Source organism: Phyllobates terribilis, unplaced genomic scaffold, assembly GCF_046119375.1.
Source record: "Phyllobates terribilis strain yellow unplaced genomic scaffold, ASM4611937v1 Scaffold_7__3_contigs__length_470593459, whole genome shotgun sequence".
NCBI lineage: Eukaryota > Metazoa > Chordata > Amphibia > Anura > Dendrobatidae > Phyllobates > Phyllobates terribilis.
The window spans coordinates 321,311,707-321,337,134 of record NW_027362767.1 but is presented as its reverse complement, the minus strand read 5'-3'; the positions used below and the strand labels follow the sequence as shown (position 1 = coordinate 321,337,134).

General features: G+C 41.7%; 1 protein-coding gene across 1 annotated transcript in view; it reads right to left on the bottom strand.

The window, feature by feature from the left end:
• ALG13 (ALG13 UDP-N-acetylglucosaminyltransferase subunit) overlaps window positions 1-20,837 on the bottom strand; it is a 145,693-nt gene extending 124,856 nt beyond the window's left edge. Inside the window, exons 1-6 of the mRNA XM_073642375.1 lie at window positions 20,615-20,837; window positions 19,269-19,431; window positions 17,348-17,486; window positions 14,974-15,067; window positions 14,751-14,769; window positions 3,382-3,403 (exon numbers count right to left, since the gene is read on the bottom strand). Of these exons, the coding sequence (XP_073498476.1) occupies window positions 3,382-3,403; window positions 14,751-14,769; window positions 14,974-15,067; window positions 17,348-17,486; window positions 19,269-19,431; window positions 20,615-20,698 (521 nt within the window). The 5' untranslated portion in view covers window positions 20,699-20,837. The remainder of the gene's footprint in view (window positions 1-3,381; window positions 3,404-14,750; window positions 14,770-14,973; window positions 15,068-17,347; window positions 17,487-19,268; window positions 19,432-20,614) is intronic.
• Between the last annotated feature and the right edge of the window lie 4,591 nt (window positions 20,838-25,428).

Sequence of the window (25,428 nt, the reverse complement as noted above, 5' to 3'; positions counted from 1 at the left end):
ATCCTTGGCCCAAACTCCTGAAACAGCCCAAGAAGAAATTGCCTCAGGCCTTATTCAGACGTCAGTGTTTGTCATTCATGAGAGAAACCCCCATCGCAAAACGGGATTCGGACATTTGCTCCAATAATGCCAACGTGTGTGCTGTCATGCATCATTTTCGGGTGTATACACTCAAGACATAGCAGACTGCGTCTTGTCCGCCTTGAAATGATGCACGACAGAGCACACGTTGACCCTGTTGGAGCATACGTCCGAATCCCGTTTTGCGAGGGGTTCAGACGCAAGCCCCGACAGCACCACTGAACGTGGGCGAAAACGCAATGTGAAAGGGGCCTAAGGCCTAAAATCTGCTGTGTTTAACAGTTTAAACGATGTGGATGAAAATCATGAAAACCCATGCCCTCTGTGCGTGTACCGATGCTGTTGCACTGTGACTTTTTTGGTGCATTTTTGCCTTTAAGTTTCTTTGGGGAGCGAGAAAAAAATTCATGAAAAAAGCGCAATTATGTTTCTGTACTTAAAAAATGTATCTGAACCAAAACTGCATCAAACCGGGGAAACGCGTAAAAAATATGCAGCGGAAATGCAATAATCGAAACAGACTGCTATTGCGTATTTCTACAGATAAAAAAGCATTTTTGTTGGTGAGAACAGGGTTCATTATTAAAGTAAACCTGACAGATGATACACGCTGTCCGATCCACGTGCAGCAAGTATCAGGCACTAGCTGTGTGATCTCAGCCAAGTATATTGGACTCTGAAACTAACATTTCAGGAAAAAACATACTTTTAAGGATGCCGGGAACAGTGACGCACAGGAGTCTAGTCGGGTGGGTCCCGGGCAGCCTCTCCCTGCCGGTCTGTCCCTATATGCGCATGTAGGGAGAGACCTGTCAATCCAGGGCAGCGGGCAGGTAGAAGCAGCAGGGGACCCATTTTTTCAAATAGTCTCCATGTGGCTTGGACCCAGGTAGCTTTTAGAGTCCCAAAGTCAAACATACCTGGCTACAATCATGCAGCCACCGTCTGATGCATGCTGCCCATGGATTGAGAAGCATATGCTGCATCAAAAACAGAGCGCCTTATTGTTTTGTTCCGGCAATGTGGATGGGATTTATAGAAATCTCCTGCCCTCTGCTCTTCTTTTTAAGCACGTGTTTTAAATCTGCACCATGACAATTTCTCTTGCAGGTACGCTGAGTTTTCTGTGCGGAATTTCCCCATAGACTTGCATTAGGTGCAGAAATTCCACAAGTAAAAAGCGCACATGAGTTTTTAGTGCGTTTCTGCGGCGGAAACGCATCAAAAGTGCTTGTAATCTGCACCTAAATGTAGCAATAAAGTTTCTTTGAAGATAAATAGCAGGAAGGATCAGAAAGCAGGTTTATTTAAAGAATGACACACCAACAAGAGACAAAAACCGCAGCACCAAAGATGCAATAAAAACGCATGTTAAAAAAAACCACACAAAAACAAAATAAAAAATCCCAAGTAACCTTATTTAAATAATAGGTGCGGAAATTCTGCAACGTTAAAAACTCAACAAAAGCTAATTGTGGGAATGTAGCCTAAGTTCAGGGATGATTACTGGTGTACTTTGTATCTTTTATTTCCTCCAGCGAGTGATGAAGTTATTATCCTACCAGTAATTAAGTCTCTGGGCTGATAAACATAATATATGTTTGCACTGAACAGGTTTCTCTGCAGAAGGCTTCTCTGGGCCAGGATTTAACATCCACCTGATTTCAGGTGTGGACGGTAATAGTATTGGAGACCATTCAATCTATCACCTGTGGTGATCTAAATACATATTCTGATCCTGCTACAATTACCTACATGGGAAATGTCATAATGGGATTTCTGCAATAATCTTAAAAAATGTGAGGCTGGTGTCCCACTCAGTATGTGGCTAATACATGTGGAAAGTTTCAGCAGCCAATAAACCACTTTATAAAAGTCATAGCACCTTTCTGATGTATTATTAGAAATTTACTACTTATAGATTGATTATTTTTTAATGGCTACAAGCAAAAAGTCAACATCATTAATATAGCTGGCCCATTTACTGCCTCCGCTTAGGCTGCGTTCACACACACACAAAGCAGTCATGCTGCGGGTTTTAGATTCAATAGCCCTGTGCCGCTGTAGTCTTTTTACTGTTCCACTGCGCAATCACTTAATCTTACAGGAAAACAGCTGTGTCACCTGAAAAGCATTGCAGACATTATGATCGGCTGCACATTGTTTCTATGCAAGATTAAGTGATTGTGCAGATAAATAGTGAAAAGACAGCAGCAGCTAGGGGCCATTAGTGGCTGAAAGCAGGAGTGGATAAAGACAGAAGAGGCCCCTGTGCAAGAACAATATACTGTATGTGCTTTTTGAAATCCAGTAGCTCATAGTAAGGCCACGTTCACACGTTCAGTATTTTACATCAGTATTTTAAGCCAAAACCAGAAGTGGGTGAAAAATGCAGAAGTGGTGACGTGTTTCTATTATACTTTTCCTCTGATTGTTCTACTATTGATTTCGGTTGATAAATACTCATGTAAAATACTGACCAACTACTGAAAGTGTGAATGTGGCCTAATGCACAATTCCACCTGCTTTAGAGTTGGACGTAGCACCCTTACCTCTTTGGCCATGTATGTCTGCACAGTTTGCAGCAATGGTATACACACTGCTGTCTAAAAGCCACAGCATGACTGGTGCATGTGAACGCAGCTCTAGCCATATTCCTTTTCCAGACAACGTTGACCAATTTTCATTAGTGTTTTGGATCAGATTTCTATCAGACTTTTGTCAGTGTCTTTGTTTTTACTTTCAATGTATCATCAGTTTTAGGTTACATTCACACATCCGTCTGAGTGTCACCATCAGAGAAAACAGAACGATTTTTTTGTTTCTGGCGTCATCTTAGTTGCTTCTGTTCCTTGTTTTTTCCCATGAAGCAAGTAGACTGCAAACTTTTTATATCCATCGACTCTTAGCAATGTAACAGTTAAAAACAGATGGAACTCTGAAGTACAAAGTCTGTTTTCAGCGTTTTACACGGATCCACATAGACTTTAATGGCAGAGTCTGATCCGCAAAATAGATAAGATTAGGACATGTTCTGAGTCTCATGGACCAACGACACGGAATAGGTTTTAAAACTGATGTGTATATAGATCAATGAAATGCTATAGGTTAGTGTCCGGTCTGAGGGAAAAAAGCGGACAAAACTAGGACATTTCATACGGATGTGTGAATTTATCCTTAATCATATGCAAGACCAATTCCTTAGGGCACTTTCACACTATAATTCCTCGTATATGTTCAATCTGTTTTTCACAGATAGAACACCTACTCACTATAGTCTATGGAGCTGTTCACACTTACGTTTCTTTTGTGAACCGAGTAACTGTAAAATAAAAACGAGTCATCTTCATTATTAATCTTAATGACAGATCAAAGTCTTTGGGTAAATAAAAAACTCGGACAGCTCACTGATGGTATCCTATTTGCATCCTAGTTCTGTCCGTTTTTCACTGACTGTTTATTAAAAGAAGTACAAGGCATCTGCTATAGGTTTTTTTTCCATATGAGAAAAAGTGAGGAAACTCTGGTGGTAAAAATGGACACACTGCCAAAAATCTGATCCAAAACACTGATGAAAACTAGTCAGTTTTTCATTAATGCAAAATTGGCCAAACTAAGGCTACGGCCCCACTATCATTATTTGGTCAGTATTTTTTCTCAGACGTGAGGAGCCAAAACCAGGTCAGGAACAATCAGAGAAAAGGTATAATAGAAACAAGTCACCAATTCTGCATTTATCTCCCACTCCTGAGAAAAAAATACTGACCAAATACTGATAGTGGGGTCGTGGCCTAAAGGTGATAGTTGCTGTGATTTGCACAAAATTTATTAAAAGGCCCTATGAGCAGGTGTTAATTTGGGCTCACATCAGCACCATATTCGCCTTTTTCTGATGTATGAACTACACCTCTTCGGAAGACAATGATCTCTTTTCTTTTTATTTACAGTGTTGAATAATTCACAAATTTTACAGTAAATTTTTTTAGGTGACATATCTAATGCTGCATATACACACAGTAGTCATGTTGGGGTTTTTAAACCACAGAAGCCCTGTGCAGCTGCGGCCTCTTCATTGTTTCCCTGCACAATCATTTAACCTTGCAGGGAATCTGCTGTTTCACCTGCAATACCATTATGATTAAGTGACTGTGCAGGGAAATGGAAGAAAGACTAAAGCAGCACAGGGTTTCTGTGGTTAAAAGCTGCAACATGACCACTGTGTGTGAATACAGTCTTAATAAACTTGGTGCATGTCTGGTATTCCATGCAACAAGAAAGTGAAATCTAGTATAAAACTTGTACAGCTGTGGAAGAGCCTGCACCATTAATCTCCACCCACATTTAAAAAAAAAAAAAAACTTGACCACAGCAGCAGAAAACAGATGCAATTTTGGTCATAACTTGTGACTTTTTCTCAACAGAAAATTACGGAAAGCCTTTAATAAATTTAGTGCCACTTCCCCGATGCGTGTTTCTTTTTCAGATTGACCTACCCTGAAGAAGGCACAACTGCCGAAACAAGTGCTGGGAAAGTGGCACTTCACCACAGCTCCGGTATTGATCCACTTTGTTCATCTTTGCATGATTTATTCAGTTTTCTTTTATTACCAGTATGTGGTAGCTAATTCCTTCAAGTATATTTGCCACTTAGTGTTTTACTTTCTTGGAATACTTGGTACTAGCTTAAATGTTTCTCCTTTGTCCTATTACCCTCTGATTTCAAGGTATTTAACCAGCTGCATCAGCATTTTCATTTTCTCCTGCTGTGTTGTGGTGCCATCTATTGGCTGACTCGCTGTATCCCTGCTTTATACATTTTTTGGTATTGTTTTTATCTGATTAACAAACTTTTTTTTTTTTTTTTTTTTTTCAGTAATTGGTTCTTTGTGCACATTTTCTTTTACATACTTTGACATCTGCCATAAGCAGAGTCTAGCAGGTATTCTGCGAGTCTCACACTGACAGCTCTTATACATTCAGATGGATTAGACCAGGAATCGGATTAATAAAAGCTGAAGTGTCATAGAGGGACTAATTAAAAAAAAAAGTAAAGAAAAAGTTGTAAATATATATATTAAATAACTAAAAAAAATCATGAAAAAGTGTTATGCCAATGAATGTGCGTTTTCTGTAAAAACAAACATAAAAAAAGTACTCATACTTGATATCTCCGGGTCCGGAACAAGCTGCTGTATTAAAATGTCACACTATGTAACCACTACCATAAACACTGTAAAAAAATATAAATAATAAACATGGCAAAAAACAATAAGGCCGATTCTACCGCTGGTCTTGAGGGGGCATGTTGGAACGGAAGCTCTTGATTCAGTAACAGGAGCGCGCCTCTTAAAAGCACCACTCCAGCGTAGGTTTTATTTTCAGCGCTGGAGTGGTGCTTCTAAGGTCCCTGACCTTACCAACCACCATCTTCACCTTTTATCTTCCCCACAGCACCATCTTGTGACCGCACCTTCTGACTAGCCAAAAGTCAGAGGTAAGGGTATGTGCCCACGTAGCGTTTTTCAAGCGGATATGCTGCGGAATTTCCGCAGGATAAACGCTTGTGAAACGCTATGTTATCCGCCCCCCATGGTCCCCAATGTGATTACGCAAGTTCAATGCCCATGCTGCGGATTTTTCCGCAGCGTTTTTGCTGCGGGGAAAAATTCGCAGCATGTTCATTAATTTTGCGTTTCCGCAAGCGGAATTGCCTTTGCAGTGCAATAAAAAACGCAAGGCAATTCCGCATGTGTAAATCGCGCGATAAACGCGTGCGGAATTCCGCATGCGTTTATCCGGTAGAGGACATGCAGAAATGAAGAAGAAAATTTCTGCTTCATTTCCGCAGCGTGGGCACATACCCTAAAGGTCACAAGCTCTCAATGCAAGTCTGACAGCCAGAATGAGGCTCTCATAGACTTGCATTGAAAAGTGACCTCTGGCTCGCTGAATGAAACACGGGAGTGATCCAGCAGGTCACAAACTGATGGAAACCGGTGGAAGCAGCGCTGATAGAAGGTGAAGACAGGAGGGGAAAATTATAATACTAAGGACAAGGAATTTAGATTACTAGCAGCATTCCAGTGTTGCAATAAAAAAAAAACCCCTGGAGTGGTGCTTTAATGAATCATGCGAAGTGCGTAGTAGCATGTGCCGGTCTGTGCACTTCGCCACAAATTTTACTACAGCCTCTGCTGAACTAAGATTTGTGTTGTAGTGAGCGCCGCTACAATTGTTGCTATGTAACAAAAAAATTGGGGGCTAAAAAAACTGATATATATCTAGCATCGCTGAGATCATACTGACCTCAGAAATAAATCCATCTAATTCCTTATACCACATGGTGAAAGGTTTATAAAAAATTTAAAAAAACAAAACAATTCTTGAACTGATGTTGATTTGTTCATTCCTTTTCCCAAAAATCACAATAAGGCTTTGGCTCACATTAAGGGCTTATTCACATGTCAGTATTTTGCAGCAGTGTTTGTATACCAAGTGGAACAATCAGAGAAGAACTATAATTGAAAGATTGACACCTTTCTCCGTTTTGGAGATACTACTGGTTTGGCATTCAAATACTGATGTGTGAATAAAGCCTTATCCTGCGCTCTGCAATGAGCACTTACATGGGGGTTTACGTGTAAATATCTGACAAACATGATTCAGACAAAACCTCCGATGGAAGATTTACTATAATGAGGCAGATGGAGTCACTTCGGACTCCATCTGGCCTATGATACAGCTGTGTCCGTCTTTTTAAGCATGCACAAAAATGCAGTCGACCGTACTGCTGCACCCTTGAAAAGATAGACTGAGTCCAGAGTAACTCTACTGCCTTATTATAGTGAATGGATCCCTCAGAGTTTCATATGAATCACATATTTTAGAGATTGAGACAAAAAACTCCGATGTAAGTGTAGAGCATAGGATAAATGTGAACCGAGACTTAAACATGATACAAAATGTTATGCACCCCAATATGTTATCAATAAAAGCTTCAACTCAACCCGCAAAAAGCAAGTCCACACTAAGGTCGGTCATTACCTAATGGAAGTATGAGGGGCTTCTGGATTAGTAGTAGCACAAAGATTCTGGAAAAGTGATATGGCTTAAAAGAAATTCAGCGAAATCTGCACTCTCAAATCCAAATGCCCCCATCTCTGCTGAGCTCCACAGTGCAGTGTGCCTAAACAGCAGTTAGTGTCCACATGTATGGCATTACTATTGCAGGGAGACCCCACTTATCAATTTGCAGGGTGTGTGTCTCCAGAAGCACAAGCCGGGCACAATGTATTGGGCATTACAACGTATTGGGCACTAAATTGGCATATTTGCAATTTTCAAGCTGTAACACTTACTGTGTGCTTGTTTCTGGAAAACATTGATGGAGTCAAAATCGTCACTACAACCGTAGATGAATTCCCAAAGGGGTGTAATTTCAAAAAATTGACACAATTGAGGTTTTTTTTTCTGTTCTCTCACTTGGGGGCTATGCAAATGGAGTTTGCAAACTATTCTAGGAAAATCTGTGCTCCAAAATGTCAAATAGCGCTCTGTCCCTTCTGAGCCCTGCCATGTAGCCAAACAGCATTGTACAGCCACATCTGGCATATTGCCATGTTCAGGAGGAATTATGTAACGAATTAAGGGGACATTTTAACCGCTTCCCGACCGCCCACTGTACATAAATGTCAGCTCTTGCTGGGCTCTGTGCAGCGCCGACGTTTATAAACGGTCGGTGGTCCCACAGCCCTCAGGACCCCCAGGGTCCTACAAGCGCTGCGAGTGCGGTGCAGAGCGACAGGTCCCAATGATGTTAACCCTTTGCTATCCTCTATATGCCGCGATCTATTGTGATCGCGGCATTTAGAAGATAGTGAGAGGAGAGGGGGTCGTCCACTTACCTCTCCGACGGCCCCCTGATGTCTGACAGGACTTGCCGTTGTCATGGCAGCCGGAGGTCACATGACCGCCTCTGGGTCTGCCATGTACGGTGTCCTGCTAGACTCAGCCTTCAGCTGAAGTCTAGTAGGAGACACAGACAGTGTGAAACTGTCAGCAAAGCTCTCATGCAATGCAATACATGTCTATTGCATTGCATGAGAACAGTGATTAGAAAAATAAAAAAATTATAGCTCTCAGAATAAACGATGCAAAAAAACAATTTTTTCTATAAAATTGTTTTATTGTGCAAAAGCGCCAAAACATAAAAAAAATATACGGTAAGTGTAGTATCGCTGTAAACGTACTGACCTGAAGAATAATGCTGCCTGATCGCTTTTACCACACGCAGAACGGCATAAAAAAAAACCTCAAAAAACAATTCCTGAATTGTTGGTTTTTGTTAATTTTACCTCCCAAAAAATGGAATAGAAAGCGATCAAAAAATGTCACGTACCCAAAAATGGTACCAATAAAAATGTCAACTCGTCCCGCAAAAAACAAGCCGTCACATGACTCTGTCGGCCGAAATATGGAAAAATTATAGCTCTCAAAAAATATGGCGATGCAAAAACTAGATTTTGCAAAAAAAGTGTCTTTCAGTGTGTGACAGCTGTCAATCATAAAAACCCGATATGAATCTGGTATCTCTGTAATCGCACCGACCCGAAGAATAAAGTAATCTCATCACTTACACTGCATGAGGAACGGCATAAAAAATAAATAAAACTAATTCTTCACCTGCTACTGATTTGTTTATTATGTCTCCTAAAGATCGCAGTAAGTCTCTGCTCACATTTATCCTGCGCTCTGCGCTGAGCACTTACACCAGAGTTTCCATGTAAATCTCTGAAATGCGTGATTCAGACGGAACCCATGACGGAAGATTCCCTGTAATGAGGCAGATATAGGCACTGTGGATGCCGTCTGGCCTGTGATCCCACGGTGTCATTTGTTTTAGGCGTGCATAAAAGTGCGGTTGGCCACAGTTTTGTGCACTTCTGAAAAAAGGGACACCGCTAAACAGAGGCCAGACGGAGTCCAGAGTAACTCTGCTGCCTCATTACAGTGAATGGATCCCACAGGGGTTTCATCTGAATTACATCACTTGGAAATTTAGATGGAAACCCCGATGTAAGTACTCAGCATAGTGTGCCGGGTAAACAATATGTAAAATGTTCCCAATAAAAGCTTCAACTCAGTCTTCAAAAAAAGCTAGTCCCCACTCAGGTCCGTTATCTGTTAAAAATATAAGGGACTTCCAAGATACTGGTAGCAGGAAGGCTCTGGAAAAGCGAAATGGCCCTTGCCTCCCAAAAGAAATTCAGAAAATTTTGTGCTCCCAAATCCAAATGCCTATTATACAATAATTTGTTCTCCAATTGTCAAATAGCGCTCCGTCCCCCCCAGATCTCACCGTATGGCTAAGAGGTACGATACAGCCACATATGGGGTATTGCCACTTTTAGAAGAAATTGTGTGACACATTTCGGCACCATTTTTACCCATTGTCCTGTGTGAAAATGTAAAATCTGAGGGTAAAACATTTTTTTTGTAGTAAAAATATAATTGTTTTCTTCACAGCCCAATGGTATAAATGTAAAAATTAAAAAACACTCACTACTTCCCTAGATGAATTCCTTGAGAGGTGTAGTTTACAAAATGGGGTCACTTGTGAGGGTTTCTGCTGTTTCGGCATGTCAGCGACTTTTCAAATGTGACATGGTGTCTGCCACCTATCCCAGCCAACATAGCGCTTCTGTCTCTTCCGAACCCTGCCGTACACCAAAGCAGTGGTTTTCCCCCACATATGGGGTATTGGCGTACTCAGGAGAAATTGCACAACAAATTTCATGGTGCAATTTCTCCTGTTATCCTTATGACAATGCAAAATTAGGGGATGAAAAACATTTTTTGTGGGAAAAATGTGAAAATTGTATTTTTATGGCTCAATATTATAAACTTCTGTGAAGCACCTGCAGGTGCAAGGTGCTCACCACACATCTAGATAAGTTCCCTAAGGGGTCTAGTTTCCAAAATGGTGTCACTTATGGGGGGTTTCCACTGTTTAGGCACATCAGGGGCTCCCCAAATGCAACATGGCATCCGCTAATTATTCAAGCAAATTTTACATTCAAAAAGTCAAATGGCGCTCTTTCCCTTCCGAGCCCTGCCGTGCACCCAAACAGTGGTTTTCCCCCACATATGGGGTATCGGCGTGTTCAGGAGAAATTGCACAACAAATTTCATGGTGCAATTTCTCATATTAGGCTATGTGCCCACGATGCAGAAATGTTCAGGATTTTTTCCTGAGCGTTTCTGCATCTCCCTGGCAGAAAAAAAACGCATGCGGATTGTACATGCGGATTGTACATGCGTTTTCCTGCCAGGGACATGCGGAAGTGAAGCGTTCTTCACTTGCATTTCTGCATGAGGGTTGACAAGTGCTTTCCAAGAGATTTTAGCATCACTTGGAAAGTGCTTGACAACTTGGTCACACTATATAAATCCATGCAAACAGCATAGATTTATATAGTGTGACCGAAAGAATGGCAAAAAATAAATATATACTTACCCTCTGATGGCCCCCGGTGTCTTGGCCCGGTCACGAAGGCAAAAACAGGCTCTGGCGCGAAGTGGTTAACCTATTCCCCCTTGAAGAAATGTAAAATCTGGGGCTAAATCAACATGTTAGCAGTAAAAATGTAATTATCTATACCGACCAATCGTATACAATTCTGTGACCCACCTGTGGTGTCAATATGATCACTGCACCCCTATATGAATTCATTGAGAGGTGTAGTTTGTAAAAATGGGGTTACTTATGGGAGGGTTTTACTGTTCTGGTCCCTCAGGAGTCCTACGAATGTGACATGGCACCCACAAATCATCCCAGAAAAATCTGCATTATAATATGGTGCTTCTTCCCTTCTGGGCTTTGCACTGTGCCATTGCCACTTGTAGGGGTTCTGTTTTGGCACCTGAGGGGCTCTACATTTGAGACATGGCATCCCCAATCTATTTCAATCAAATTCACGGTCCAATAATTAAATAGCGCTCCTTCCCTACCAAGCTCTGTCGTGTGCCCAAACCATGGTTTCTGACCACATACATGTTCTCAGTAAAAATTATTATTTATTTGTAAAGCGCCATTGATTCCATGGTGCTGTACATGAGGAGGGGTTACATACCAAATACACGTATCACTTACAGTAAACAAACTAACAATGACAGACTGGTACAAAGGGGAGAGGGCTTGCATTCTACTAAATTACACAACAAATTGTGGTTTCCATATTCTCCTTTTACCCTTGTGAAAATTTAAAATTTGGGACTAAAGCAACATTAGTAAAAAAACGTAAGGCTTATTTTTTTTGCTTCAATTTGCAATTATTCGAGCAAAGTATCTTAATGGTTACCAATCTTTCTGAGTGCAGTTTTGAATACTTTGAAGGGTGCAGTTTTATAAAAGGTGGTCTTGTTTGCAAGGCCTCAAAGTCACTTCAAATGTGAAGCGGTCCCTCAATATACAGGTTTTGTAAATTTCATTAAAAAAATAATCATTATTACCATCTATAGGAAGTAGTCTATAAGTCTCCCTACACTGGTATGTCACTCTCCACAAGGAAAGCCATTACCTCTTAGAGCCCAGTGAGAGGACTCTCACCCAGCCAAATCAGATCTCATACTTTGCACTGAGGAGGTGTAACACCCCAAAACATGTGTCTACAAATTGGGATTCTGATTTGGCTTTTATCCTAAGTAATATGGAAAGGCTCGTTGAAGGGTTGGTATTTACATTTAGGATTGCTACTTCCAATAGATGGCAATAGAGTTCAAATCCTCTTCCTCTCTGAAGAGACAATTTGCATAATCAATTTCTCCAAGGAGCATTGCTTGGCCTATATGTCTCCTTACACTGACATGTAACTCTCCACAATGGGAGACATTACTCCTTAGACGCCATTGAAAAAAAATAAAAATTTCTGCTGAAGTTCTATGGTTGGAGGACATGATTCAAGCTCCTAGTTATGTTGGTAGTAGTAACCCACATCAGGGCAGATCTATAGTTGAGATTCAAGAGGGGTGAATGGAGCAAGGAGCTTAGGATATTTCCCACAGACAACTGTCAGCAGAGTTACGGATGATGATGATTGTGTGGTGGTGAGGAACTTGAAACCAGATTGAAGTGACAAGGAGATGAAGTCATCAGAGGTATACAACATCCGGCCAAAAGATCTTCCAGGGGCTTCTTCTACGGTTGGCTCGGAAGCTGGCAATCCCACAACTACTGTTGGTGGATGAGGTTCAACAGCACTTGAAAGTTTTTATGTGCAGTAATTTCAGGTGTGGGAAATATTTTCTTGTCCCGGCTGACAGGACAAGTCTTTCATTGCCCACCGAGTCATTTTGAATTGCAGCAACGCACTACTGCAAGCAGGCCAGGTGGTGACTGTCGACACCTGCACATACCTGTTCGACTAACAGCCATGACACTTGCAGGCGTTGCGACAGTGAATGAAATGCCGAGCACGGCAAAATACTCGGCGTGATCGCCGAAAAAGTTAATAATACATGCTCGATCAACACTAGTGGTGAGAAGACCTTGAGATCCGCTATTGACCGGTGGTGAGAATTGTGCATTGGTTATTGAGGCCCTTCGAAGATGCTACAAAATTTGTTTGCTGATGCAAAAGTTGTCTCTACTATGTCATTCCTCTTTTAATTGTACTGGAAAAAAACGCTGACAAAGATACAAGGAATGCAGAAAGAATACCAGCTTCCAAACTTCTCCCACTGCCCTGGCACTGTGTCCCATTGCTTTTTCATGAGTTGTAGTGATATGGGCCTACCCCTAGCATGTACTGTAATGACATCTTACAAACATCAATATTAACTTCCTGACGCAGTAGTGTGCAAGAAAATTTAACATTTTAAGATCTTTTATTGCAGTGCAAAAGATATGTCTTGGCAAGACCTAAAAAATAAGCCATGGCTTCCACGATTACTTCCCTTTTTTTTTTTTTTTTTAAAAAATTAACATTTTTTTTTTTAAGACTACAATGAATTTCCTCTGTGGGACCTTGCATAGAACTGGACATTAGAGATGGGAGAATTGATATTTAAGCCTCATTCATATGTCTGTGTTTAATCACAAACTGTACGTGAAAAAATGGTACCGGTGTTACCAATGTTTTGGATCCGTGTACGGTCCATGTGTCTGTTTTTTACCATCAGTGTTTTGTTTATCATGGACCCATAGACTTGTATTGGCCCTTTTCATCAGTGGTGCTGGAAAAAACGGACATGGGTCCTTAAGTTTTGCACAGACACGGTCCATGAAAATACAAGAGCATGTGAACAGCTAATAGACTGCAATAAGTATGTGATCTATCCCTGAAAAAAAACAGAGCAGGGAGGTGCAACACGAATCATGTGAATAAGGTCTTAAAGTGCATGTAAAGATTAGATTAAATATATGGCAGGTCACTACATTGCAAGCTATTTATTAGACACTTTTCCCTGTGAAGCACTGATCTGTGAAATTAAACCTCACTCAGAAATAAACCCCCCCATACTGTGCATAATAAAGTTCTGTTCTGTGTATCTTTACAGGCCAAAATGATCCTGGTGACAGGGATTATTTTGGGTACCTCTGAGAAAGTGTCATAAGCAACAATGCCCATTCTGAGCACCCAAAAATTGTGTTTGCACATTTCTACTCACACAGAAGAGAGGCCTATGCTATGGCCCCATTCTGAGGAACAGGGGAGGAGGTCTGAAAAGAGACCTTATGCATGGCACCGAAAGAGATCGTTTATAGGATGTGAAGAACCGACCGTTGCTTTTGCACGGCCCGGCCTCATATAGCTGGAGACCTGTAAATGACCATGGTCAGACTTTTTATTGTATTCATCACTGATATGAGAGTTAAATGGGAAACACCCACATGACACTACAGGACCTTGTCTCCTGGCAGCAAAGGACTGAAAATATTGAACTCCACTTTTCTTCTGTGTATGGGAAAGTCAGGATTTCCACATACAAAATCAGATATCGGATAGCGTTTACCAGGCTCGTCGTGTTATAGATATCACCAAATTATCATAACATACATAAAACACATTTTATTACCATGTTAATAATCATACAATATGTTCATAATGTTGGGAGATATATACATTAGGCAGAAAGTACAATTTACAATACAATAAGTACAATAGTGAAGGCAAGTGATATATAAGTGAGCAGCTTAGGGCACTGCCATTATTACAGTTTTTTGTGGCTAAGTGATGGAGTTGTCAGAGGATGAGGACAGGAGCGTAACTATAGTTAGTCAACCATGATTAAGGACTCAAAAGTTCGAAATGTGTTGGCTGCATCTGTGGTGTTTTAGTCGTATCCCATGCCTGTCATAAAAATTTTATGCGTGGAGAAATAATATTTTGGATTTTACTTTTACAAGCTGTGAAGCCGGACTTCCCCGCAGCCACATGCAGCATACAAGGACTTCGGTGTGGGCTACTACAGTGAGTGCAGGGGTTGCCCTAAAGTCTAGGGGGACCACAAAGGTCCCTTCGGCCCATACAAGAACGCCAACCTAGATAGTTGGGGGCCCTGTAAAGGGTCATGCACTGGGCCCACAGACCTCAGTCTACACCACAGGATGGGGGCTTTCCAGACTCTTTTTCTTCAGAAACCTTATCACCCTAGCAGATAATACTTACCCGCACTATAGTATATGAACTATAAAATGAAGACACATATAAATAGTAGATAAAATGATATGTAACAATATGTGTATTCAATAAGATCCAAAGTGGCTGCAATGTATTTTCCACTTTACCAATAGATTTGTATTGCCGTCCTTTTCATCTTCATTGTTTACAAGTATTGAAGAGTATTTTAATGTAATAGTCCATTCAATAAATGATATCAAAGCCCCACAACTTTATCTAGAAAATCTGCAAATATTTCTGGATGACCTGGTGGAAAAACTTTCAGAGATGACAGGTCCAATGTCTTCAGTGTGCTTCCTAGTGTGCTATGGAAAAAGAAAAACAGTAAGTTCCTGTCTAAAGTTATATGGGTAAGCAGTCATAGTTTGGCGCCTAAAGTTCCACAACCACATTCACATGCATTGGAAAATTTCCAGGTGGAAAAATATCCATGGGAAAAAAGTAGCATGATATTTAATACTGTGGATTATCCAGCACTTCACATCCATGGCAGAATCCAAGTGATTTCTGCTATGGATCCTGCGGTAAGTCAAATTTGCAAGATGCAATAGTAAACTTTCCACTCATTCGATTGGTGCTGTGTTACCAGTCCGATTCTTATTACTCCAGATTAAATTATTTTCCTTAACCACACAGTGATGTCATTATAAGGAGGCTGTTAAACATGTCATCATTAAAGTCGAGAACATGCAGAATTCCCTATCCGTTTATTGATATTTTTATTATTTATAGCAGAGATATCATGGAAGGAAATAAGAGGAGAGGAGAAAATATTGTTATTCAATCACCGCCACCAAGATTATTTTTCATCTGCAGCCTCTGGACAATATACAGAAGACTGAAAACAAAATAGATTCATGGCAGTACAGGCAGTAAAGCCTAAATCATTACTATTTGGCATTTCATGCCACTACTGTTTTGATGACAGTTTTATACTTAAAGGGATCCTGTCAGGTCCAATACCGCTATTAACCAGCAGATATAGGGTTCATCTGCAGGATACTAACATTATGAAGGTGCCGCGCTACTTTACTGTAGTGCGGCACCTGAGAGAAAATGAACTTTTTTTCTCCTGGGAGCCGCCAGATTTCAGTCATGCCGACACGGATAGTCTTCGCTCCCAGCACTGAGAGTGGCAGTAAGCGCACCCTGGTACTGACTGACAGCCAGCTCTAGAGTGTGAGTGCATCAGTCCAGAGCAAGCTGTCAGAGTGCCATGGCGTGCTTACAGCTGCGGCTCACAGTATAGTGAGTGGTGACTGTTGTGGTGTCAGCACGCCTGCAAGACCGAATGAATAAACTTCATTCTCTCCGGAATGCTGCACTTTCAGTACTGCGGCCAGGCACCTAGGTTAGGACCATCCCAATTTGGGTACACCTTGATGGTGGTAGGATGGTTTGGTTTTTATGCTTTTTTTGTTTAAATCAAAAATGGTGTTTACTTAGTACCCTGTTATTTATATGCTCTATTGCTTTTACTTATTTACTTACAGCAGGGTATATATTCATTTGTTTCTGTCTTAGCATGCTCCCATTTTTCATGCATACCAACTTATGCAGTTCATTTTTTTCGGCTTAGTTTCAGGTTTCTGCACTTTTGAGCTGGACATTACGTTTCTATAGCTTCCCATTTGCTGTGTATCCATATTCCTGCTCGGTCCTTATTTACATTGATCTCACTTTGACACTTGGTAAGGTTTTAATACTAGAGGTTAGGACAGTACCTTATTTGGCTACACCTAGATGCTGATGGGATGGCTTTTACGCCTTTTTTGATCAAAAGCGGTGTTTACTAAGTACCCTACCTTATTTATATGCACTATTACTTTTACTTATTTAATTACAGCAGAGTATATGGTGATTTTGCTTGTCTTGGTTAGAATGCTATTAACTTGCAGGTTATTGGACATGACAGGTTCCCTTTAACACATTCACTGTAAATAGCCAGACTATCATAATGGAGTTTGCACTGACATCTTGTGGCCATTGGGCAAATTGCAACGATACAAAGATCACACAATATAAAACTGATTAAGATGAGAACTAACCAGAATACAACAGTGTGGATTAATTATATGTGCAAGTATTGTGCCCCATTTAGATAACAGTGATTTTTCTCATACGCAAAAAGACAGACCGATTTCCAACAGTGTGCTGGATCAGGTTCTCAGTGTATCAGCTTTTGCCATCAGAGTTTCATCAGCTTTATCGTATGTAAAGAAAAAAAAATGGAGGTTTTTGAAGAACACAATGCTAACAGTAGTATCCAATGCAAAAGTGTCAAGAATATAGAAGAAAAGGCACTCGCAGTGTTTCTGTTTAAATGGTGATGTGAATAAAAGTGTGATTTTTTTTTTTTTAATTTCAAAGTGCTTTTTCTTATATGGGATTAGCTATAATGTCTGTGCTACATTGATACTTTCATTATAAGTGCACTTGCTGAAATTCTAGTAGTTTTTGTTTCATTATGAATACACTGACAAATGAGTGTTAGCATTTCTATTTTCAGAGGGGGTTGTCTCTATTACTCAGCATGCATAAATTTGGTATTGTTAGACTGCGCTTGACATATGCGCCTGTTGTACCTGCATGTACAGTAGTAGAGGTGTCCATCTTTGTTAAGCTGCTTTGCAAGCTCCAGCTGATGGTTGGACATTAGTTTCTCATTGATGACAACAATAAGAGGTTTTTGTGCTTCAAGTGTTTCTAAGCAGCTTCCTGCACCTATCAAGCAAAAACACAGGCATTAGAAATGGAGGGCAGGAGTCATTCTGACATAGGGCAGAATATCTTTTATTGATGGTTACTCTCAACACTGAGAGTCATCACCTCTCCACTCACTTCCCCATCAATCAAAAAGTTATCACCTATGTGAAGGATAGATAATGACTTTGTAGGTTAGTGATAACCCTTTAATACAGCGGATAGTCAAAAAGTGAGAACTAATATAACACTGTATAAGATTCTTTGGAAATGAGATACTCGTTCTCTCAGATTTGTGAACTAAATTGGGAGTTTGACCTATTTGCTTTCAGTCCTGAAATTAAAAAAAAAACTTTTTTTAAATTAAAGCATAAAATCTTATTAGTCAACGCACCAACATATACAGTAGTGTTACAGCCATTTGCATTATGTAAAATTTGGACAGGTGATGTTCATAGTAGAAAATTGTATAGGAGGCAATGAAGTTGATAGTACAACAGTAGATGGATGAGAAAGGTCCGGCTGTACGTGAATTTATTGAGAAGAAAAATTGGCTCCTAACTTTAGAAAAAGGAGTGTATAAAAAGGGTCACGATGGCAAAATTCAGGCACTGTGGATAAATTCCAAAGAAATTAACATAACATCAGGTCACGGTGTAGGAAGCAATCCATAATCGGTGACGTGCACGGATGACTCCAGGCCGGTTCCTAGGTAAGCATAGGCAGAAGAGAAGGGGAATCCAGCTTCAGCAGTTCCAAATTAAAGGTTAAAACTTCACATATACTGAGAAAAGTTTGTTGAAAGCACCACGCTAGCGTTTTGTTTTTCATCACTGGAGTGGTGCGTTTAATGTAAAGTCCTTGACCATAGTGTTATAGTCACCTGACACAGTCTTCACCTTTTTTTTTTTTCGGGGCAGCTCTGGTTTTGCCAGGCCATCTTGTGACCACAGCTTCTGACTGGCGGCCGGAAGTCAGAACTTATGTCACAAGCTCTCAATGCAAGTCTATAAGAGCCAGAACGAGGCCAGAACAATGCGCTCATAGACTTGTATTGCACACTGGAGCGATCCGTCAGGTCACAAACAGCTGGAGACTGGCAGAAGTGGAGGCGATAGAAGGTGAAGACGGCGGCAGGTAAATCTGAGAGTAGGGACAGGGACCTTACATTAGAAGCACCACTCCAGCGCTGCAATAAAAATAAGGGTGGCGTGGTGCTTTCAAACCGGGATGTATATAAAAAACATGGTGACATACAGTACATCGAAAGACGCTAGGTCCACGCGATACGAGCAGAGGCTCTTAATTATGAATAAGATGTATATGTATATCACCATGTGTTTATATACATCCTGGTTTTAAACTTTTCTCAATAAATATGAAGTTTTAATCTTTACTTTGGAACTTCAGATGCCGGATTCCCCTTATCTTCTTCTGCTGTGGATAGATGCCTCAAGAATGGTGTCTGGAGAATTAACTAGAATTGCTATGATTAGAGCAGACCAAGGCAAAGTGCAGCCAGCAGGCCACATCCAGCCCTATAGGTGTTCCAGTCTGACCTGCGTACAGAGACGGCAGAAGGGCTTGAAACAGATGCCCACGGACCACCCCAGGTGGCCGCTGTCCCCCACCCAGTCTTGATTGCACCGCTATCTGCTCAGGATTCATCCTCACTACATTGAGTGTAAGGTGTTTTTATTTTAGAAGAGTGGCTACTTTATTTAAAAAGGGTTTGTGTCCAGGTAGTGCACAACCTCTTTAACATTGTAGAAGTGTCTCTATCTAGACGTGTGAAATAAGTACCTGCATGGCTTATAACGAGATCTGCATTCTGAATATCTGCTGCCAGCGAGTCCTTATACCTGAAGACATCCATGGCAAAGCCGGCCGTCCTGTGCGGCTCAGGTTCTATTGTTCCCCTTCCAATCTGGAGGATAACTCTGTTGTAGCCAAGGTCTTTGAGGATCTAGAAGTATAACAGACTAGGGGTTACAGAAAGCAAACAATAAATGAAATTGGGTAAAGTAGCAGGAGGAGTTCGCAAGAAGCACAGAAGAAAATTGCAGTCTCTACAGCAAACTTGGGTGCAACTGACTTCAGCCTGTTTTATTTTAAGGTTGTGATCCCAGTTATTCTAAAATCAGGCAAAAGCATGGAATGTATCTGTCACATGAGGATTTACTAAACATTTTCCTTTGATGATGAACACATGATTCATCAAAGAGATCAGACCTGAATTCTTGTACAAAATGAAAAGTTGCTGTACAAGGTTGTGACTTTTTGTGTTTACTTGCTAGTAGTGATGAGCGAGTATGTCTCATTAACCCTTTAAACGAGCACGCTCAGGTGCTCGTCGAGTATATTGGGTGCTCGGCATTTCGCCGTGGCTGCAAGTGTCACGGCTGTTACATAGCTGTGACACATGCATGGATTGCCTGACAAACAAGCAATCCTTGCATCTGTCACAGGTGTATGACAGATGTGACACATGCAGGTGCGGCGACACTTTCATCAATGCCGAGCACGCCGCAAATACATGGCACGCCGCAAATACACGGCGAGCACCCGAGCGTGTTCGCCGAAGGGGTTATCAATTCATACTCACTCAACACCACTCGCTAGTTTTGCTCAATGAGTGGAGCTAAGGCTGGATAGGGGATAACGCCACAGCTCCTGTAATTCATTCCTCCACCAATGCCCTCAGTAAGAGACAGTGGGAGCAGTGGCAGAGACTCTGGGCTCAGGAGGGTGCGTAAACAACAGTTTGTTTCATTTAAAAAGCAATCTGCAGTTGCGGAGAGGGGTTTTCTGAAAATAGAAAACCCCTTTAAAATGGACAGCAATGCATATTGATGGCATCCTTGTGCTCAGAGATTATTCACAGCTCCATAGACTTGTATGGGGGATTTTGATCAGGGACGTGGTGCTGGATCCCGTTATCAGGGCGCAGCCAGCACGGCTCCCTCTGTCCTTAGGGAGTCCTGGTGTGTGATGCCGCACCACGTGATCACGGGAGGCAAGGTCACTGCCGGTAATAAAGCTTCTCATTCACTGACTACAAACCCTCCGTGTACCGGTTACACAGGAGAAGCCGAACCATCACCCCCGCCCCCCGGAGACCACCAGTACACAAGGTGTACACGGCTTACACTGAGCAGCTGCTCCGATGAGATGCAGGAGATCAGCTCATCAAAGCTCGTGGTGCCCACAGTGAGGAACACGCACTTCCCCATGGCGCAGCTACAGGCCTTAGTGTGCACCGATAGCAAGGCGAAGACGCGACCTAGACCGTGCCAGACAGGACCTTCCGTGATGTCATCGTCATGTGATAAGTCACGTGCCAGGAAGCTGTCAGATTTGGATTTGTCAGCATATCAGCAGGAACAGAGTGTGCTGTAGAGCTGTGTGTGTGTGTGTGCGTGTGTGCTGTAGAGGTGTGTGTGGCGTGTGTGCTGTAGAGGTGTGTGTGGCCCATGTGCTGTAGAGGTGTGTGGCGTGTGTGCTGTAGAGGTGTGTGTGGCCCATGTGCTGTAGAGGTGTGTGGCGTGTGTGCTGTAGAGGTGCGTGTGCTGTAGAGGTGCGTGTGCTGTAGAGGTGTGTGTGTGGCGTGTGTGCTGTAGAGGTGTGTGGTGTGTGTGGGTGTTGCAGAGGTGTGTGTATATAAGGTTGTGTGTGTGTGTGTGTGTGTGTGCGCGCGCGCGCTGTAGAGCTGTGTGTGTGTGCGCGCGCGCTGTAGAGCTGTGTGTGTGCGCACGCGCTGTAGAGCTGTGTGTGCGCGCGCTCGCTGTAGAACTGTGTGTGTGTGGCGTGTGTGCTGTAGAGGTGTGTGTGTGTGCTGTAGAGCTGTGTGTGTTGTAGAGGTGTGTGGGTGTGTGCTGTAGAGGTGTGTGTGTACAGTCATGGACAAAAGTTTTGAGAATGACACCAAAATTATATTTTCACATGATCTGCTGGCCTCTGGTTTTTATTAGTGTTTGTCTGATGTTTTTATCACATACAGAAATATAATTGCAATCATATTATGAGTACCAATAGGTTATATTGACAGTTAGAATGAGTTAATGCAGCAAGTCAATATTTGCAGTGTTGCCCCTTCTTCTTCAAGACCTCTGTAATTCTCCCTGGCATGCTCTCAATCAACTTTTGGACCAAATCCTGACTGATAGCAGTCCATTCTTGCATAATCAATGCTTGCATTTTGCCAGAATTTGTTGGTTTTTGTTTGTCCACCCGTCTCTTGATGATTGACCACAAGTTCTCAATGGGATTAAGATCTGGGGAGTTTCCAGGCCATGGACCCAAAATCTCTATGTTTTGTGCCATGAGCCATTTAGTTATCACCTTTGCTTTATGGCAAGGTGCTCCATCATACTGGAAAAGGCATTGTTGGGCGCCAAACTGCTCTTGGACGGTTGGGAGAAGTTGCTCTTGGAGGACATTCTGGTACCATTCTTTATTCATGGCTATGTTTTAGGCAAGACTGTGAGTGAGCCGATTCCCTTGGCTGAGAAGCAACCCCACACATGAATGGTTTCAGGATGCTTTACAGTTGGCATGAGACAAGACTGGTGGTAGCGCTCACCTCTTCTCCGAATAAGCTGTTTTCCAGATGTCCCAAACAATCGAAAAGGGGATTCATCAGAGAAAATGACTTTGCCCCAGTCCTCAGCAGTCCACTCCCTGTACCTTTTGCAGAATATCAGTCGGTCCCTGATGTTTTTTCTGGAGAGAAGTGGCTTCTTTGCTGCCCTCCTTGAAACCAGCCCTTGCTCAAAGAGTCTCCGCCTCACAGTGCGTGCAGAAGCACTCACACCAGCCTGCTGCCATTCCTGAGCAAGCTCGGCACTGCTGGTAGTCCGATCCCGCAGTTGAAACAGTTTTAAGATACGGTCCTGGCGCTTGCTGGTCTTTCTTGGGCGCCCTGGAGCCTTTTTGACAACAATGGAAGCTCTCTCCTTGAAGTTCTTGATGATGCGATAGATTGTTGACTGAGGTGCAATCTTTGTAGCTGCGATACTCTTCCCTGTTAGGCCATTTTTGTGCAGTGCAATGATGGCTGCACGTGTTTCTTTAGAGATAACCATGGTTAACTGAAGAGAAACAATGATACCAAGAACCAGCCTCCTTTTAAAGTGTCCAGTGATGTCATTCTTACTTAATCATGACTGATTGATCGCCAGCCCTGTCCTCATCAACACCCACACCTGTGTTAATGGATCAATCACTAAAACGATGTTAGCTGCTCCTTTTAAGGCAGGACTGCAATGATGTTGAAATGTGTTTTGGGGGTTAAAGTTCATTTTCTGGGCAAATATTGACTTTGCAAGTACAGTAATTGCTGTTAAGCTGATCACTCTTTGACATTCAGGAGTATATGCAAATTGCCATTACAAAAAATGAAGCAGTAAACTTTGGAAAAATTACTATTTGTCTCATTCTCAATACTTTTGGCCATGACTGTATATAAGGTTCTGCTCACATGTCCTGTTTGTTTATAACTCCAAAATGTTTATTGCATTTTCCATATAGTGCAGAGACCAGAATATACAGAGGTTACATTATCTATAATTGAAGTAAATACTTTTATGCTCAAAAATGACACACGAATTCTCAGAGTTATACCTTTATTGGCTAACCAGAGCAAAATATATATTTGCAAGCTTTTAGAGCCCAGGGGCTCCTTCTTCAGGCAGGATTACAGCCTCTGTGCTCTGATAGCTTGCAAATACATATTTTGCTCTGGTTAGCCAATAAAGGTATCACTCCGAGAATACTTGTGTCATTTTTGAGCATAAAAGTATTAACATTTGTTTTTTCTGGCACATCACTATGTTTTTTTGTACATCACTATAATTGCAGCGTAAGATGATTAGTAATAAGATGGGTGTCAGGTATCAGTAATAGAAGGTTCTGGGAAGCAACTTATACATACGGCCCCTGTTCAAGCAAAACCTCTATTTATCGCCTGTATGCAGAAAGAAGTGCAAAGTCCTCACCAGAAGGAAAATGTTAGTGAGATTAAAGATGATTTATGACTTCACTAGGAAATGATTACAGTGCTTATATGTGATTATACTCTGCAGTATAGGGTTCTGTTCACATTTCTCTTTACCCTCATGTCAGTGGCTCTGTCGGAGCTTACATCTGAAGCTCTGAAAAATGGGATTAGAATGTTTGCTGTGACGGGACCATTGACTGTAATGATGCAGATTGAGTCGCTGTGTCCTCTGTCGGATATCATTTTCGGCCTCATCCGCCTATTTCAGGCGGGCACAATATCATCAACTGCATTTTATTGTCTGCCTCATATAAGCTGATACTGCAGAAAATGATGTACAACAGGGCACACAGAGACTCTGTCTGCATCAATACAGTCAATGGTCCCATCAGACAAAATCCCTGAATCCTGTTTTTCAGACATAAACCCAACTGGAGCAATTCACGTGAGGGGATAACGCAATGTGAACCTGCCCTAATCGTTATTCTAAATCAGTCTATTAGTGATTTGTGCCGTTGGTCCGAAATGCGGACCACCTGAGGTCTGTGCTGATCTGCACTAAACTGCAGCGTCCTGCTTGTAGCTACCATCTTTAGGGTAGGAGCGAGCACTGTAGGATTCTATGACGCTCGTCCTGCAGGCAGCAGGAAGAGGACCCTGCTTGCTTTACTGTAGCACGGACTTTGAGCGGTCTGCTCTGCAGGTTATAGGCAAAAATCGTTAAAAGTGACTAACAAAAACGATTATACTGCAAAGTCCTGCACCATAGTAATTTTCTGGTGAAACTCTAGGGTATGCTTTAAAGGGAACCCTATAGACTATAATGGGTACAAATTCTATCCATGACAAAATTACGTCTGAATGAACCCTAATTATGGTTGAATGTCCCCTCAAAAAAAACAAGTCACCGTAGAACTACTGTCCATAGCAATCTTAAGAAAATGTATTCTGGCAGAATATTTATCTGTGATGTTGTCAGTAGTGTAAATTTCAGAATTAAGGCTCATTCAGACATCTGTGGATCTCAGTCCGATCTCATACCGCAATGCACAGACTGGCTGCGGGTCTCCCGACCCAAGTGTGACAGCATCATAGAAATATATGAAGTTGTCCTTCTCCGGTCGGAAGACTCGCAGCCCATCTGTACATTGCAGTCCAAGATCCACGGATGTCTGAATGAGCCCTAAAGTAATCACAAATGAGCACATTGGAAATAAGTAGTAGCAGAAAAGAAAATTAATGTTTCCAGATTTCCCCCAATTATACTGCCATACAGTGAGTACTCAGTATACCACAATAGTGCTCAGAAGTACTCTGTAGACAATCATTGATTAATAGTGTTGAGCGATACCTTCCGATATCAGGAAATATCGTATCGGATTGGATCGGGCCGATACCCAAAAAGTATCGGATATCGCCGATTGCGATACCGGAAACCAATGCAAGTCAATGGGACACAAATATCGGAATGAAAATAAACCCTTTCTTTCCTTGTAGGTTAATTCTACATGAAGTAAAACAACTAAGAATAATGTAGAATGACATGAAAAGCCGGCAATTCATCAGCGGCACACACCGGTACCCGACAATTTACAACAGAAAGAATAGAGCTTCACACATAGATTAGATAGATAGAAACATGTCAGTCACATATATATGAAGTACAGTGACAGTGTTGCTTACTGTACTTGTCATTTAGTGTAAAGGATTTATTAAAAAAAATATTAGTGTTTTCGTGCACCGTCTCTTTAAAAAAGCCGGCCGGCAATTCAGCATCTGTACCCGACAATTTATAACAGACAGAATAGAGCTTCACACATAGATTAGATAGATAGAAACATGTCAGCCACATATATAATAAGTACAGTGACAGTGTTGCTTACAGAACTTGTCATTTAGTGTAAAGGATTTATTAAAAAAAATATTAGTGTTTTCGTGCACCGTCTCTTTAAAAAAGCCGGCCGG